The 18,824-nt window shown below is 39.7% G+C and overlaps 1 protein-coding gene across 1 annotated transcript in view; it reads right to left on the reverse strand.

The window, feature by feature from the left end:
- Positions 1-18,824, reverse strand: part of notch1b (notch receptor 1b) — a 54,802-nt gene that overhangs the window by 24,924 nt on the left and 11,054 nt on the right. Inside the window, exons 3-10 of the mRNA XM_008417950.3 lie at positions 11,935-12,197; positions 11,523-11,858; positions 9,385-9,507; positions 9,063-9,296; positions 7,394-7,549; positions 6,899-7,084; positions 5,993-6,106; positions 210-323 (exon numbers count right to left, since the gene is read on the reverse strand). Coding sequence (XP_008416172.2) covers positions 210-323; positions 5,993-6,106; positions 6,899-7,084; positions 7,394-7,549; positions 9,063-9,296; positions 9,385-9,507; positions 11,523-11,858; positions 11,935-12,197 — 1,526 coding nt within the window. The remainder of the gene's footprint in view (positions 1-209; positions 324-5,992; positions 6,107-6,898; positions 7,085-7,393; positions 7,550-9,062; positions 9,297-9,384; positions 9,508-11,522; positions 11,859-11,934; positions 12,198-18,824) is intronic.

The following is an 18,824-nucleotide window of genomic DNA, read 5'->3' on the forward strand; positions in this document are numbered from 1 at the left end:
GTCCCTCAAGAACAAAGAACAAAAAAACTACATATATAAGATTAAATACTCATTCTATGGCAAAACGTAAGTCCTGTGACTCACGTACTTAAGGAAAACTTACATTTTTAAGTTAAGACCTTTTAAGTCCTTAATTTTAGCCACACAGATTTAAGACTTTATAAAGATGGATGGTCACCCTGAAAAACTTTTGGTTGAAGCTTGTTTACCTTCGGTGCACTCGCAAGTGTACTTGTTGGGCCCGTCTGTGCACTTGGCGCCATTTTTGCATGGTGTGCTGGCACATTCATCGATGTCTATCTGGCAAAGATTCCCAGTAAAGCCTGAAAACAAAACAAAAAAACCAAAACAAGAGGCTGTTATTGTGCTTGTGAAGAAGTGTGTGTGTATGTGTGTGCAAACATGGCTAATTTGTACAAAACCAGATCGACAAATAATCCTGGATTCATCCTAAAGAGCCCTCAACTCATTACAAAATCTGCATATTAATGAGCAACTGTGCAACACTACAACCGCTCCCTTATCCTTCACTGTTCCTTTCAGCAAAGCTAAAAACAGGGAGAGGCAAGAGCTGGGGGACAAGTTCGGTTAAAAGTGGGGGAGGAAGGGAGGGAGGGGAAGATCGCAGGGAAGAATGAAAGTTGTAAGGCCTCCTGACTAAAGTCTGAGAGACAAAGGAGGGCCTGTCTGCTCAACACAGCGACAAACTGAGCGCGTTGCCTTCTTTGTCCCCCAAAACTTTTCCATCACAATGTGAATTCTCCTGTCTTAGTCTCCCCCCCTCCCTGCCACTCCCTCCGCTCCCCGCCCGCCTCCGAAAAGAGCCAGCTTGACCTTTGACACCAAACTTTTCAAACTCCTCGTTCATTCAGAATCTAGCAGCAGGCTTCCTCCTTTTTTCCTGGAGTTATTGTCGTCTCAGATATTCCCGTCTCCCCTCAGTCCCGGTCCGAGGATGTTGTCTGATGAAGAGATATTGTGCTCAGTTCCCCCCACTGAACCACAAGATCACAGAAACCCACAGGTGCGATAAGATAATCCGGAGAGGAAGTATTTGTGTGGCGGATACCGAGCTGATTACTATGAGAGGCCCCAAGGGACAAAACCTACAAACTCTCTTTCACGTACTATCAAACTCTCTTTCACGTACTATCAAACTCTCGCATAAAGCCAAAGTCTCTTTCATTCACTATCAAACTCTCTTTCACGTACAGCCAAACTCTCTTTCACGTACAGTCAAACTCTCTTTCACGTACAGTCAAACTCTCTTTCACGTACAGTCAAAGTCTCTTTCATTCACTATCAAACTCTCTTTCACGTACAGTCAAACTCTCTTTCACGTACAGTCAAAGTCTCTTTCATTCACTATCAAACTCTCTTTCACATACAGTCAAACTCTCTTTCATTCACTATCAAACTCTCTTTCACGTACAGCCAAACTCTTTTTCATTCGCTATCAAAGTCTCTTGCATTCACTATCATTACAGAGTTTGATTGCAACGGAAGTTAACTTAAAATTTCAGTTTCTGATTGGACCCCAGGCAGAGTAGGCGGGTTTTCACGGACAGGAAAATAGCTGAGCGGCAGCGACTCACAGAATGACATCGTTAGCGCTCCTACAGTAATGTCAGCAATATCAGAAGTGTTTTGAAGCCGACAGCCAGCATCAGAAACCCCATCTATCAGTGGGAAAAAGCTAACCGCCACTTCGGAAATGGCAGTAAAGCCAGCCTGCACTTGATTTTAATGTGCGCGACAGCACAAGTTATGGCGCGCTCTTTTCAAAATAAAAGTGGATCTCCGGTTTATGTTTGATTCATGTTTCTCTCCTGCGGCTTTAAAAATGTAAAACTTTGTGTTGATTTGCTTAAGGAAATCATATATCTGAAATAAATTAATATGTGGGTAAAAAATTCTGTAAACCACAAATGTTCTACCTCTATTAAAATTGCTGACATTTGACATGCAAACAATCTTTCAGATTACATAAACAATAATTCTCTCACTTCAGGATGACGCAGGGACACCTATAAGACCAATTTTAACTGAGGTTGTACGTATGTGCTTTACAGGATTTTTTTGCCTACACAATATATAAAAAAATTTTCAGATACATAATGTCGTTTTTAACACAAAGTTTTAGCCTCTTATAGCCGCCGGAGAGAAACTTGACGTGTGAATCAAACATAAACCGGAGATCCACTTTTATTTTGAAAAGAGAGCGCCATAACTTGTGCTGTCGCGCACATTAAAATCGAGTGCAGGCTGGCTTTCACTTCGGACTTTACTGACTTTACTGCCACTTTTTCCCACTGATAGATGGGGTTTCTGATGCTGGCTGTCGGCTTCAAAACACTTCTGATATTGCTGACATTACTGTAGGAGCGCTAACGATGTCATTCTGTGAGTCGCTGCCGCTCAGCTATTTTCCTGTCCGTGAAAACCCGCCTACTCTGCCTGGGGTCCAATCAGAAACTGAAATTTTAAGTTAACTTCCGTTGCAATCAAACTCTGTAAGAGTTTGGTAGTGAATGCAAGAGACTTTGATAGTGAATGAAAGAGAGCTTGATAGTACGTGAAAGAGAGTTTGATAGTACGTGAAAGAGAGTTTGATAGTGAATGAAAGAGAGTTTGATAGTACGTGAAAGAGAGTTTGATAGTACGTGAAAGAGAGTTTGATAGTGAATGAAAGAGAGTTTGATAGTACGTGAAAGAGAGTTTGATAGTGAATGAAAGAGAGTTTGATAGTACGTGAAAGAGAGTTTGATAGTACGTGAAAGAGAGTTTGATAGTGAATGAAAGAGAGTTTGATAGTACGTGAAAGAGAGTTTGATAGTACGTGAAAGAGAGTTTGATAGTACGTGAAAGAGAGTTTGATAGTACGTGAAAGAGAGTTTGATAGTGAATGAAAGAGAGTTTGTAGGTTTTGTCCCTTGGGGCCTCTCATAGATTACTCCCTGTAGGCGCTGTTTTTTTTAAAGCTGCAAGCAGACATGGATGTAATTCCACTTACATCCAGTTGGAATTAAACTTTTCAAACATTAAAAATACAGAGGAATTTTGCAACATAAAATCTCAAATTTGATTGCAAATTTAATCGATCTTTAGAAAGAGCTCAAGAGATTTTTCTCATCTAATTTGTAAACAGATATATTGCAGTAAATTTAAACTTTAGTTTCTATTTCTTCTTTTAGGTTTAAAGATGTGAAAAGTGATAAATGAAGTAAAAAAAAAATACATGTCTTGACAAAGTAAAGAACAAATGTTGATTAGAAATCACTTTCCAAAGCATTTACATCAAGAGCTACCATTTCTCTTCTCTGATTATTTTTTTAAAAGCCTAAACAACACGAGATATAAAAATTTATTTGGTCAAAGCGCTAAATTATATTATTTTTAGTTTCCTGTGGTTTGTGTCTGTAAACTTAATCAAGCATTATAGTGGGTCTGGTTACCCTGCAGTGTCCAGGAAGATTTACAGCACAAATAAGAGAAAGCAAAGTACTCTTCCTGTTGTAACGTTGACTTGAAATTTAAGACCTGTATCATGACAGAAATGTAAATTTCGTATCTTTTATTGTTGTAATATCAAGATTTGTTGCAGAGAATGAATGTAGCGATCAATTAACACTAAAAGCTAGCTAGCTAACAAAGGTATGCTAGCAACTAGTTAGGAGAAGAATTGAAGATGTCTGTGTGCAACTCAATAATTTGACTGACAGAAAAGTCCCACAAGAAAAATAAACTACATAAAATATGAAATTAAATTGTCCTGCCACCCCAAAATTTAAGATACTTTAAGGGCAACTTACTTTTTCCTGATTAATGTAAGATATTTTAAGGCCTTAATTTTAGCTAAATTAATTTAAGCCTTTTTAAAGATGCACTGACACTCAATAATATCAGATTTGTTTTAGGTTTGATCACCAGCTGAAACTAGTTTAGGACTTTTTTTTTTTTTTTTGCCAATTTCAATACTTCACCAACAAATAAGTGCATCACTGACTTCATATCAGCAGACTGAAAGCAGTAAATATGTGACAAATAAAAGTACTAATGAAGTACTAATATTCATTGATGAATATTAGTACTTCATCAATGAAAGAGTTTAAGTTGATTCACACATTGCTTGTAGAATCAAATGTAGAGTTTTTTTCAACAGCGCCCCCTATGCTGATCTGTCTAAAATGATAAAGGCTTCAAGAACGAAAAATCGGCTGCAGGACTTTTCTTCCTCTTTTTTTTTTTTACACACACAAAAGGTGGTGCAGCCGTGCACAGAAACACACAAGCACAGCAGAGGGTTTTATCCCGAGACATTTCAATGGCTCTCAGCGGGGTTTCCATGGCTATTTCATGTACAGGAATGAAAAGGGGGACCTCGCCTCAGGCCTCGCAACAGGGACAAATTTACATCTCAAGCAGGGCGGTTAAAATCCCTCCCTCTTGTCGCACCCCTCCTGCTTCAGCATAACGGTCTGTGCATCCCAACACACACAGATAGAAAAACACCCTCACCACCAATGTTTGAGCTGCTTCCTTGCATAACCCTCACTCCGTGTTGAACAGTTTTTTTAGGTGTTAAGCTCTTCTGTTGGCTCTTTTCTTTTAAATCAAAAGCTTTCTTGTCGGGATGTTTTTCTTTCTGTCATCCCCTTTTCATTTCTTTTTCTCCCACTAGGAGGAATCCTGCTTCTCTGTCTTTGATCCACCCAATTTTGCAATTTTCCTCTTTGAAAAAAGGGAGGGAAAAAATCACTTCCACCTCGGCGATCCCAACAAAAGAATTTAAAGTAAAAATACCATCCTTTTTCTAGCTCTATTTTACCTTGAATGAACTTGCTGCATTCTTCCATTTCTGAACAAACCCCACAAAAACAAGAGTATTTTGGTCTAGTTTCTAGTGCAAATAGCTGAAATAAGACAAAACTAACTTTTCAGAAGGAATTAGGAGCTTGTTTTAAGTCAATAATTGCTTAATATTGATGAAAATGTTCTAGTTATAAGTGGAACAAAACATCTGAACTTACAATATGGGAAAATGTCTTCTTCCAAATGCAGATTACTTCATTTTTAGCTAGTAGTTTGATTTTTTTTTTTTTTTAAAGCTCCTATTTCTTGTTGAAAATTTGTTTTGTCTTATGGTAAGATTTTGTGAAATCTTTGCATCTCAAATGGCATTTATATGAAAAAGGCTGCGATACAGAAACACAAACTACTAAGTATTTTTCCTCTAGTTTCTAGTGCAAATATCTTCGTACTCCTGAAAAAAGACAAAACTAACTAAAACATAACTTTTTTACAAGATATAAAAGCTAGTTTTAAGTAAATAATCATTCAATATTGATGAAAAAGCAGATTATTTCACTTATAACATTGAAAAATGTCTTGTTTTATTAACCATCACTTTTTCATCAACATTAAGGAATTATTTACTTAAAACAAGCTCATATATCTTTTAGAAAAGTTACTTGTAGGTTAGTTTTGTCTTATTTCAAGTGGTGGTGAGACATTTTCTGTAAAAAACTTGGCAATATGTTGTGTTTTTGCAGTGTAACTCTTTGTGGCTCTTTAGAAGAGCCCAAACCAGCGGTATTAATCATCAGCAGAACCCAGTGAACCACAGATCTAAGTTTTTTTCTCAATCATTAGTCTTGACGAAAGGAATAAGAAACTTGCTTAAAAAAGTTCACACTTCCTAGAGATTCTCCCTATAGATTTTTCTAACCTCTCCTCCTCAGCTGCATCGTCTTGCTCGGCTGCCCGGGCCTGCGTAAGCCTGCCTCAGGGCTGGGATTAGTGCCCGTCCGGAGAGGTGTTTGTGTGTGTTTGTGTTTGAGAGCGGAAGAGAGGGAGCAGGGAAGAAACACGAAGAGAGAGAGAGAGAAACAGACGGAGAAAGAGAAAGAGAGAGATCAACCTCTGCGCCCCCTGGCCTTACGCCCTCCTTTCTCCCGTCTCCTCCCCCTCTGCGGCGCTACGGCAGCCTCACCTGTGGGGCACTGGCAGACGAAAGCGTAGATCTTGTCGATGCACTTGCCGTTGTTGAGGCAGGGGCTGCTGGCGCACTCGTTCGTATCGATCTCGCAGAACTCTCCGTCGTAGCCTGGCCAATTAGCAAGCGAGGAGCAGGAGGGAGAGATGCAAAGAGAGAAGCATGACGCCAAACGCAGCAATTTTCTACCTAAATAAGCATCCATTATGAAAATCCTAGTAGAAATCCGGAAAGAGCTGAGTTTAACTTACACAAACGCTTATAATAATAAACACATGGAGCTATTTGCGTTACTTAATATTAAAAATGTTGCACAAAAAGCACCAAAAATAAGCAGAAATGTCTTTCATTAGATCATTTTACTGTCTTTCCTGATTTATTTATATCATATTAAGTCAATTAAAAAAAATAAAGATATACAGATCTGGGAAAAATTAAGAGAGAGACCACTTAAAATGATCAGTTTCTCCAATTTTACTTTTTATAGGTTTATGTTTGAGTAAAATGAACATTGTTCTTTTATTCTGTAAACTACTGACATGTCTTAACATGTATTAGCAGCTACGCATTTCATGTCAAAATGAAATGTTGAAAAATAAAATTAAACATCTACAAAAACACTTAAAAGAGTATCCATGGAGGTTACTGCAGCTCAAAAAATTTTGATTTTTGGCTTTCAGAGGACAAATTAGTTCTTCTATTCCTCATTAATACACATATTTTATGTCATTTGATATTTTTTTGCATTTGATTAATTTGATTAATTAAAAAGTTACATTACTATCAAAATACTGTACTTCCAATTTCAGATACAAAATAAAAAGCTATATTTCTTTGCATGTAAAAAAAATCATTATGGTAAAGTTTGGATTGGCCAATCAGATTTCTAATGTAGTTTCTCACCTGGCATGCAGATGCACTGGAAGTCTCCTATTTGGTCCAGGCAGGTGGCTTCGTTCTTACACGGGTTGGACTTGCACTCGTTGATGTCCAGCTCGCAGCGCGTTCCCATGTAGCCCCGCTGGCACTTGCACTGGAACGAGCCCTTGGTGTTTATGCACTTCCCAGCGTGCTCACACGGGTTGGAACCTGTTAAAACACATCCATGCTTTCATTTCACTTCCTTTAGGTGATTGCTAACAAGCAGCAATTTCATGGTAAACCCAGCGCAATGTCTTTGAGATTACATCATTTTGATGGTTTAATGTAAAAAAATAAAAAATAAAAAAAAAGCTAAAATCATTAGTGTGATTACAGGAATAATACCCTGGAGGGTGTCATTTGCTGCAATTTGGGGTACCATTACACCCATAATAACAGGAGAGCCTGAGCTTGTATGTTGTTGGCAACACTGGTTTTGTTACTGGGAAATAAATGGCTTTGGAGTTGGTTTTTTACCCAGAGAGCATTCATCTACGTCCTGGTCACAGGAAGGACCGATGTATCCTGAAGGACAGGTACAAATATGATTTCCTGTGACGGGGTTGGTGTCGCAGTTGGAGTCCTTTTTACACGGGTTGCTGATGCAGGCGTCTTTCAGCTGGCACAGCAGACCTGCAGCAGCGTCAAAAAGAAGAATATTAATGATTTCCATTAGCTTTCACTTTCCAAACAATCATCAATCAACCAAAATGGAGGTTCCTGTGAGAGTATCCTGATGCCAACAAAAGCAAAACACTCTAAGAGAGGGCAAAAAGTTAACAACAAAATATATCACGATAAACACATGAAATATCAAGATCAAAAGAAAACACAATCGACAGAATATTCAATAATTCACTGGACTCCGAACCAGAACCGCACAGCATTCTGGGGGATGTAGTCAGAGGAAAGGCTTTTCCAACCTAAGCAAGGTTGGTGGCATCAGCTAACTCGCATGCTGTTTCGTTACCTAGCAACAACTTGTTGAGTAACTTGTGGTTACCTAGCAACAAGCTGTTGAGTAACCTGCACCGTAGCAGCTCAAGTTTCACCACTGTGCCTCATAAGTACTTAAAAATAAAAAAAACAACAACATGGAGTGAAAACTGTGGATAAAACAGGAAAGGTCATGCTATTGCTACGAGTTTGGAAGTATATCAGATATAAAAAACAAGAAACTAATCAATAATTATTGATATCGACTGATATATAATTTTTCAGCTTTATCGTCCAGCCTTATTTTAACTCATTTCAATTTGATCATCTCTAGTTTAAAGTCTAAAACATTTATACACATCAGACCAAAAACAGATGATTCTATTTTATTTATTTTTTGAATGGCTGTGTATTTATATGCTGTCTTTCAGGGCTGATTGGCTACATAATAGACAGAATGTGCTACAACAACTTCCCCCTTATGACAACTGGCTTTCTGTAGTTTTGGTTTGGTGTTTGAAAGTTTTTAGGACTCACGGAGAGAGGTCAGTGACTTCATCCTTTGCTTATTTGGGCCCTGAGTGACCAATTTTTCACTGAACATGCATTAGTCACTGCAAATGATCTGATCTTTGTGGTTTTGTGACCTTAAAGATCATTCCTTTTTTAACAGGAATGCAATATTTTCAAGAAAAAACACTCTGGGTCTGATTTTAAAAATGTATTGTTTAAGTTGTTAATCATTTGTTTCCTAGCTTGGACATCGCCTTCCTACACAATTCCACAAAATTCTCATCTCCTTTCACAGCACAGTTCAGGCTTTCTCCCATTTACTTGGATTCCCTCAGAAAGAATTTCTACCGGGCCAATCAGCAAAGAGAAGAAGAAGTTTTAGCAATGGTAGCAGAGGAAGTAAACAAAGCCATTCTGTCCATGTGGGTCACGCTTCCAAATATTAAATTAACATTAACATCCATCTGGCACTTCTTTCTTTGCAGTTTACAGTGCAGGCAGTTTCCGGTAAGCTTCACTGCGTCAAATTGGAAAATTACACACGTCATGGGAAAACGTTAGCAATTGGGTAATATTTCTACGCCTCCAGCAAAAAATCATTTCTCAATCTTCTATAACACACTTCAAACTCCACAAGAAAGCACATCCAAAATAACACGGGCGCTGGAGAGTTGTCTCATAAACCAAACCAACACACCTGTGCGGCCATGGGGACATTCGCAGTAGAAAGAAGCCACGCGGTCGTGGCAGGTGGATCCCTGGAAGCACGCTGCGCTGGCGCAGTCGTCGATATTCTCGCTGCAGTCGTCGCCGGTCCAGCCGTTCACGCACACGCACTGGTAGCTGCCGTATGTGTTGTGGCACGTGCCGCCGTTCAGGCAAGCGTTGGGCATGAGCTGGCACTCATCGACATCGTCCAGGCAGAGCTGGCCTGTGGGGAAACAAGCAGGAGTCATTTCTTTCTTCAATGGACAGATTCTTAAGTAATTTTACTTTCCGCGTCAGGTTGCTGTACAAACCTGTAAATTCTGGTTTACACTGGCAGTTGTAGGTGTTGACTCCGTCCACACACGTGCCCCCATTCTGGCACTCGTGACCTGGACAGTCATCGATGTTATGGTTGCAGTTCTTTCCTGAAAATCCTGAAACCAACAAGAGAAATGTTGCCCTGTTAAGCAAACCTCAAAAATGTAGTTTCTCACTCTCCTGATGTGAAACAACAACTGCAGTGACACTTTTGTTCAGTTAAATGTGGTCAACTGTCTTTTCCTTCCCTAGAAAGAAGGCAGCTGTACCCTTCTGAGGTCTGCGGGAAGCGTGCCATGTAATAACATCCCCTCTGCTTCACGGTTGCACCAGAAACAACCAATGGACCTAAAAGGTGGTGTGTTGGATTACATAGTAAAACCAATACAACGCATAACTGTCACTTCCTTACAGTTTTTTATTCCTGAAAACTTGTATTTCAGTTGAAAACATGATGAGTATTTGCATTTATTGCTGGAGTATATATATATATATATATATTAATAGCCAGGTAGGTTGGTAAATCTGTTGCATTAAGTCTTAAAGAGACAGAGCTGAAAAGGCCACAGTTTCATTCATTTAGTAAATTTTAAACAAAAACAACAAAAAAACATGGATATTTTTATTCATGGATGGATGGATGGATGGATGGATGGATGGATGGATGGATGGATGGATGGATGGATGGATGGATGGATGGATGGATGGATGGATGGATGGATGGATGGATGGATGGATGGATGGATGGATGGATGGATGGATGGATGGATGGATGGATGGATGGATGGATGGATGGATGGATGGATGGATGGATGGATGGATGGATGGATGGACGGACGGTAATGATGTCTCTAAGATGCATCATAGTGTTGAATTGGGTTTTAAATGTTTAATGAAGCAAACGTCTCAGATAATCCAGAAAGTCGCCTTCGTGTGTTTCAAAGAACAGGAGATAATCCTGGGAAGGACTGGAGAGCCGCCAACGATTGCACAAGAACATCTGAACTGACTAGGAAAAAGAGAGTAAACACGTCGCTCTTGTGTGGCGGAGGGTTGTGCAGGCCGGAGCTTTCCTTCTTTCCACCATGTGAAACGGATGTTGTCCCTTGGCCATTTCCTCACGATAAGCTCCCGATGCCTTCCTGCTCCGCTTGGTTCACACACAAAAGCAGAAACACACGAGTGTGCATGCACACCGAGGACACAACATAAGCAGGAAAAAACCAAGCCTTAGATGACATCACCGCCTAACCAGCAACAAGGAGTCCTGATCATTTTAGCTCCTCGGTTGGGTTAGGAAATGACTCACTTCACTGCAAAAACACAAAATCCTACCAAGTATTTTTGGTCTAGTTTCTACTGCAAATACCTTAGGACCCTTGAAATAAGACAAAACTAATAAAAGTAACTTTTCAGTAATTATATGAGCTGCTGGCCACGCACAACAACAGATGCACAATTAAGCCATGGTACATCTTTGAAAAGCAGAAGTACAGCCTCCTGCACAAATAACAAGAATTCAGCAAGTGGTTTCTGGATGGTAAGTCAACAACAAACAGCCACAATACAGCGGTAAAACCAGCAGACCAAACATGCTGGAGCTCCGACTGGATTGCTAGGTAACAGGCTGGGCTTAACTTGGGTTGCTAGGTGACAGGCAGCCTGATTAGTATTTGAAAGGTTTTTGAAACGGCTAATTTTCCAAACACCTAAAAAACATGAATTCATTGCAAAAAATCGTCTGGGTGGTTTTTCACCAGGCAAGTAGAAAAATGTGTAAAATGTGAATTTTGCTTAATTTGTCCCCTTTAATATTAACAGATTATTTCATTTGAAAACATTTTTCCCATGTTATAAGAAGAAAGTGACATGGCTTGTTTAATCTAGTTAAAATAAGCCAAAAGTTACTCGTTAGTTTTGTCTTTTTTCAAGTGTACTAGGACATTTTTACTAGAAACTCGACCAAAATACTTGGAAAGATTTAGTTTTTTTGCAGTGTTCAGTCACTCCTTAATTTATATTTGAATTAGTTTCACCTATTAAGTATTTTTAATATTCGCCTGAGGTTGAACGAGGCTTAATGTCTGTAGCTAGAATTGATTGATTTTAAATACAAAGTCTCTAAAGTTACCTGGCACACAGGAGCACTCGTAGCTGGTTTCCCCCCTCTGGATGCAGGTGCCTCCATTCAGGCAGGGCGACGGGTTGCAGGGCAGGTAGCGGCTCTCGCAATGCTTCCCCGTGAACTCTGGAGGACACTGGCACCTGTAGCCGCCGACCTCGTTGATGCACAGCCCGCCGTTTTTGCAGCGCGGCGGGACGGCGTCGCACTCGTTGATGTCCTGGTTGCAGGTTTGTCCGAAGAAGAACGGGGTGCATGTACAGATGAAAGTGGAGTCGACGGAAGAGCAATGGCCGTTGGCACATGGGTTGGAGGCACACGGGTCGGCTGTCGCGCAGTCTTTACCTGAGGTCGCGGGAAAATTGCATCCAGTCTTAGTTTTGAGTGATGAGCTTGTTATGACAAGCTACTCGTCTCTTACCTGTCCATCCAGGTGGGCAGCGGCACCTGTACCTCAGTAGACCATCTGGCTCACAGGTGCCTCCGTTGCGGCACGGCGAGCTGAGGCAGGCGATATTGACGGGCGTCATGCAGCGGCGGTCGGCGTAGCCCGCTCTGCAGGTGCAGTTGAAGTCCACCGTGTTTCCCTTGGAGACGGCCCGACACGTGCCTCCGTTCATACATGGCGTGTTGTTGCACGGGTCATGAAACTGGCACCGGCTCCCCACGTATCCATCTCGGCATCTGGACACAAGCAGTGGGTGTGGTCAGCAACAACTATGACTTATAAAAGTTTGAAAGCAGGGTGGGTTATGATTTTAGTGCTGGACTCAGGCCTAATCATGACTCAGAACCTGAAACTGAAAAGTAAAAGTAAATAAAAAAGTAAAGGACGTAACTTCATCACTTTAGATGCTCAAGATGTAATGCAAATAAGCCTGTCACAAAAAGCAACAAATCAATTAATTGCATGATAAATTAAAACAAACTACATAATTTCCATTTGCATGATTTATCGTTTTTCTCTTTTCTATTTCTACCAAAAACTGGATGACAACAGTCTTCAGTCTGGTGCTTTGGTCTCAACTAGCCCTGACAATTTGTTTACAGACACTTTGCAATTAATTTTGTTTGTTGTTTCTGTTGTTTTGTTCAAGCATTTTGGATATTTTAAATGTTTTCAGTTCCAGTGTTAAATATTCTTAATAATTTAAAGTTTTTTGATCGTTAAGAATGTGTTCTCGCTTTATTATGCTATTGAAAATGGTCTCAAAACAACAATATTGTCATTTATCATAATTTTTGGGACAATAAGGATTAAGTGTTTTACATATTTTATTCTGTTTATCTTTCTTTTCTATTAAGCAACTTAAGTTACAGTTTTTTTATTGATTTCATTGATGTGTTAGTGAACAATGTGAGATAAAACCACAATATTTAGCTTGTATTTAATACAGCTGACACAATAAATTGTTAAAATATAAGGTACTTTTTAAAAATTCAGCATATTAAGACAAAAATTCTTCGTACAAGAAACACCTAAACTTTTTAAGAAAATTTCCGCCCATCAAGTAACTATTAGTCGATTGATAAGATTAGATCAGATTACATTTCTTGCCATCACACATTATTTTTGGTTGTACAACAAGATTAATATCACAGTTTCACTTTTACAAACAAACAATCAAGACACAACACTACACAGAAGGCTGAACTGGCAGTTCTAACAACCCATAGGAAAACAATCATTTTTAAACTCATTAATTAATTAAGTCATTTATCGATGACTTGCGTCTCTAGTTTGAGAGATGGACGGGAAACATCCTGTCCGACGGCCCCAGTCCGATGAGAGGGGGAGGAAATGTTGAAAATCAACCCATTTGTGAAAAACAAATCGCAACTTCAGAAGGTCAGCAAATCTCTTAACTTTTCTTTAAATAATTTCATCATTACATTAGCAAAAGAAAAAGACTCCACTATCTTTATCCACCCAATCAAGCAAATACCCCTCGCTTTGTGAGCAACTGCGCTTATAAATCAGTGATTGGAGCAAAAAGGATCCAGCAGCACATCCCTGAGAACCTCTGCTTTAAAAGGCACATCCGCCTCTCTGCCGTCACTCCCAGCGAACAATGTGTGGAGGCTGTAAAACTGGGAGAGGAGGGGAGCGGGACAAACTCCTGTGATGTTTCTCACAGGTTGTGTCTGAGTCATAAACGTCGCGCGGACCCCAGCGAACAAATGCCTGCAGAGAGAGGAGCCTCAGATCACACAGACACATTCACACATTCACAATTACAATGAGGGGAGCCGAGGGCTCGTCCCCAGAGGATGCACACGGCTCAACAAAAGGGCCACACACCTACAGTCTGAGTGAACAGCGGCGCACACACACTGCGGGATAATACGCAGGAACTTTGCACAGTTGCATGCATCTTATTGTCATTCAGTTCAGTTCTTATAATTACATGCAAATCCATCGATATCAGCTCCGTTTTCAACCAGCCACAATCCTCTAGTCTTGACCTTGGAGGTTTTTTTGGTTTCCACAAAGCAGATCTGCCAGCAAGTCTCAATCATTACAAACACAACACAAAAAAAACTACAGTATTTCAGATCTTCTGCCAAATTTTTCTGTTTCAAAAGCTGACACAGGAGAGAATCAGCCATCTCGGCACCATCCAGCATCTCCCAGGGATGAAAAGTGCTCATTCTGACCTTTTGTCAGCACTCATTCATCCTGAGGACAAGGCTTTGCCACAGTGTCTGAGCTGTGAGCCAACATTATGGCAACTTCAAAGCGCTATACCACCACCTCGCTGCTCTTATTCCTTCCTCCGCTGAGAGGATTTGCTCCAGCATCACACAGGCGATGAAAAAATGTCAATCTTCAGGAAAGAAGAGGGAATTTCTTATTCTGTAGTGTCATTTTGTGTTTTTATCACTGTACACTACAAAACCTTACCAAGTGTTTTTGGTTTAGTTTGTAGAGCAAAGATCTCCTGAAATAAGATAAAACAAACTTAAAAGTAACTTTTCAGCAAGATGTAGAGGCTTGTTTTAAGTAAATAATTTCTTAATATTGATGAAAAAGTGATTGTTCTATTGGCAGATAAATTAACTTATAACATGGGAAACACTTTGCAAAACAGCAGTGTAGAAGTACTCTGACATTGCACTAAAGTAAAAGTACAAATGAGTAGACAAAGTAAACAAATACTTGCTTTGAAAAATACTTGAAGTAATGAAAGTAAAAGTACATGCCGAATGCATTCCTTAACGCAAAATCACACTGCAAAAACACGAAAAGTATTTCTGTTCTATTTTCTAGTGCAAATATCTTAGTACACTTGAATTAAGACAAAACTAACTTACAAGTAACTTTTCAGCAAAATACAGGAGTTCGTTTAAAGTCAATCATTCCTTAATATCAAAGAAAAATTATTAGTTCAACTGGCAAATAACGGTAATAGACATAAAATATGGGAGAAATAAAATGCAGTAGGTGAAATAACCTGCATGTGGAACTAGTAATTTTTCATTTTTCAAAGAACTTAAAGGAATCCAACTGTCTATTGACTTTTTAATCTATTTGTGAAGCACCGATTCTTTTTGCACAGTGTAGTGAGTTCAGCCTCTCGCAGACACAATATCATGAAGGAAACATCCTGTCCGGCGGCCTTCCCACGACATCAAAACCCAAAGTGGCTCTGAAATACCTGACTAAACCCGGCGAGGCTGTTAGCCCTGAGGGGCTGGCAGGACGCGTCCCCAAACATTCCCAGGGCGTCCAGCACCTTTGTGTGTGTGGGGGCCGAGCTGCGGCCCCTCTATGGGGACAGTTGTGTGTTTACACAGGTCCCCCTCTCAGGGGATTATGCAGCCTTCGGACTGTGACAAGGGAAAGAAAACATCACATGCTAGGCTCGATGCAACATAAACAGTAGCAGCCAGCGGTGGCAAGTCATCAAGTAGAGATCGAAACGTGGGACCTTGTCTGACTGTCGTGTTATTGGTGTCAACAAGAAGATCAAAGGGGAAGCCAAATCCGAGTCAAATGATATCAAAGAAAACAACTATGGAGGCGAAAGGCATCTGAGAACAACAAACCTGTAACAAAGTTTTGTAACTGTGGTACATTTTGCTGGAGGATAAAATGTACCAGAAGTTACTGCGATAAACCATGGGGGTCAAACTCATTTTCATTTTGGGCCATATCAAAAATCTGAATGTTCTTAAATGTACTGATCCACAATGTACTGATAAAATCCACTGAACTGTTAAAATACCAATAAATAGCTGTTTGTTTCAGCATTCAGTAAGCATTTCTTAAAATTATATAATATTGAACATCTTTGGTCAGTCCATCCAGGATTTCATGATTGTTTCTGTGTTTTTTTTAATCAAAATCACAGATTTTATGGCACTAATTTAGAAATATTTGTAAGGAATTGTGACAATATTTGCGCTAATGTATGATGTTAAATGTGACTTTATTAATTATTAGCTTGACATCAAGCTAATCAAGTAAGGCTGAGGCAGCAGTCACTTTTTTGGCCAATTTTGATTTTAAAAATTGCAGTAAAACAAATCTGAAAAAAAAAAATGGAGTTCTGTTGATTTTATGGATTTGTGAAAAACTGGAGGGACTTATTGATGTAATTTGGAGTCTTAGAGGGTCACATAAAAAGCTACAGTGGGCCAGATTTGGCCCCCGGACCTCAAGTTTGACCCGTGTGTGATAAACAACACTATAGTTGTTTTGAGACAATTTTCAAGTGGTCCTATTGTGATAACGATGAAAAACGATGGTGAAAAACATCTTTATTAGGATTTTTAGCTTCCATAGTGCCACCAACACAAATGCTGTTCTTGAAAAATGTTTTTCAAGACTAAAGAAGTTTGATTTATTGCAAAAAAAAGCACAAATTAAAATTTTTTATAATATTTTTAATTTGGCGGCCACAAAAAAAGTCAGTACAATGCCCACAAACGGCCCACAGGCAGCAGTTTGGACACCCTTGCTCTAATACAATCAGCAACATGTCAAATTCTTCCACATATCGAGTGTCATGAAGAACAGTAGAGGCATGTGTGCTACATATCTGAGGCGGGGGGCTTCTCTGGGAGGGAGGCCGGTCCGCTTAAACCCCAGCGGTGGCGAGTGCTTGAGTCGTGAGGCGCCACACGAGCTTGCTGGAAAAAGGCCTCAGGGAGCAGGTGCGCATGTTAATGAGGAGACAGCAGCTGCTACCCCGGCCAGCCGCCCCCCACCCCACCCCCTTCGTCTCCCATATCTGCCTCCTTCCTGCATCCTACTGTCCTCTATGTGCACAAAACATCTCATTTAACTCAAAAAAATAATTTTATCACACTTCTTATATCAAATAAGGAATGATCCCAAGCTGGGACCTTCAACGTATAGTGGATCTCTGAATGGTCGCCCTTTTCCGTACGTTCTAAGCGAAACGAGGAACAAGAGAAGAGGGAGCATAAGTGGGTCCATTGCCAACCCCCCAACTCCCCATTCAACGCTCGCTCCAGGCCCGGCGTATTCAGCTGTTACACCTCCTCTTTCCTCTCATTTCCCTCTTCTTTCTCCTCCCAGTGTCTCAGAAAAATCTTTCTATGAAACGTCCTCTGTTCCTGAACTGGCCCGCGCTACTGGTTTCACTTCCTCTCTTAAAGTCCGAACAGTTGCTGGCATCCAACCCTTCATCTCTGTGCACCTTCCTTCCCGCCAAAACCGGTTCGCTCCACTCCTGTCTAACCGCCTCTTTTCAGTGGCGAGACGTCACATTCAGATTTATAACTGATGCTAAATGCCCTCCTCAGACTTTCTTCCAAGTGACTCCGAATAGATCCTGCACTTTTCTTTAAGTGTTTGGGGCCAAGAGCAAGCGAAACCAAAGCTGAAAATCCAAAACACACACAAACAGCGGGAGAAACAAAAGAGTCTGGAAGAAAGGCAACTGGAACGGGCTCTCAAAAGAAGAAAGGGGAAGCTGGTTGAGACGGAATTTTTACTCTAAAGAGTCTCCTGGCCTGATTTTTACCCTCAATAGAAGCTCGTGAGCAGCTGCACATCGTGTTTCCTGAAAAAAAAACATCTTAGAGGCTTTGAAACTTCACACAACAGCAGTGGTGAAGTACTCAAACACTGTAATTCAGTCAAAGTGCAAGTAAACAGACAAAGTAAACAAATACGTGCTTTTAAAAATAATTAAGCATTGAAAGTAAAAGTACGTGCTTAATGTATTCCCTAATGCAGTATCACAATACAAAACCACAAAATCTTAATTATTTTTGGTTTAGTTTCCAGTGTGAAATGGAAATAATGGTTAATTTCTATCTCTGGTCTAATTGGCAGGTTGATATTAAAGCACAATAACTGCAAAATCATTAAATTTTAGCAAATATTTTGGTCTATTTTTAGTGCAAATGTCTTAGTACACTTGAATTAAGCGTAAATAACTTTTTAGCAAGTAATAGGAGCTTGTTTTAAGTGAATAACTCCTTAATATTGATTTTTAAAAAAGTACTACTTCACTGGCAGATTATTTCATTTATAATCTGGGAAAGATTATAAGTGAAATAATCTGACAAAAGATCAAGTATTTTTTTAATCAATATTAAGAAAATAAAGTTACTTGTAAGTTAGTTTTGTCTTATTTCACGTGTACTAAGATATTGGTACTAGAAAGTAGACCAAATTTACTTGTTAAGAGTTTGTGTTTTTGCAGTGCATTAAGTGTGCCTACATACATATCTTTGTCTTTTATACAGTTTATACAGAAGTGTTGGGCTATTTAATGAACAAACCTGTAGATAATACCTGTTTTTATTGTTTTAACTCTTAGTGACAGTTTACACTCTGCATCAGAACAATGTTTTAATTTCCTGACACCATTACAAACTTGGACCAGAGTTTGCTTTCAAACTTATAAACAAATAAAAAAAACATGCAATGTTTTTTTTATTTGTGGCAGATGTTGTGGTGTCGTAATAAGCAATAAATTAATCCCATAATAAAGTAAAACCGGACAGATCATTTTCATTTGGGTTATCGTTCGTTTTCCACTTTCCACTAAGGACTGGATAACAAAATTCTTCAGTCTGGTGAACTGGCAACTATTGACCTGGACATTTTTGTTTCAAGAGAAATCAGTACCCACTTTATTTATTGCTCCATTTGTTTTAAGTACTGTAATGCAGTATTTGTACTGCAAAACAGTCGAAAGTCTCGCACAAGGCCGAGAAGACAAACAGAGAGACGCCGCACCCTCAGGTTGATGGAAGCTCTATGCAAACAAGCTCCAGCTGAGGCGCTAACAGTAAGTCAACTGCAGCACACGCTGTGCAAAGAATGCT

Source organism: Poecilia reticulata, chromosome 9 (genome assembly GCF_904066995.2).
Source record: "Poecilia reticulata chromosome 9, P_reticulata-male-v2, whole genome shotgun sequence".
In the NCBI taxonomy this organism is placed as follows: Eukaryota; Metazoa; Chordata; class Actinopteri; order Cyprinodontiformes; family Poeciliidae; genus Poecilia; species Poecilia reticulata.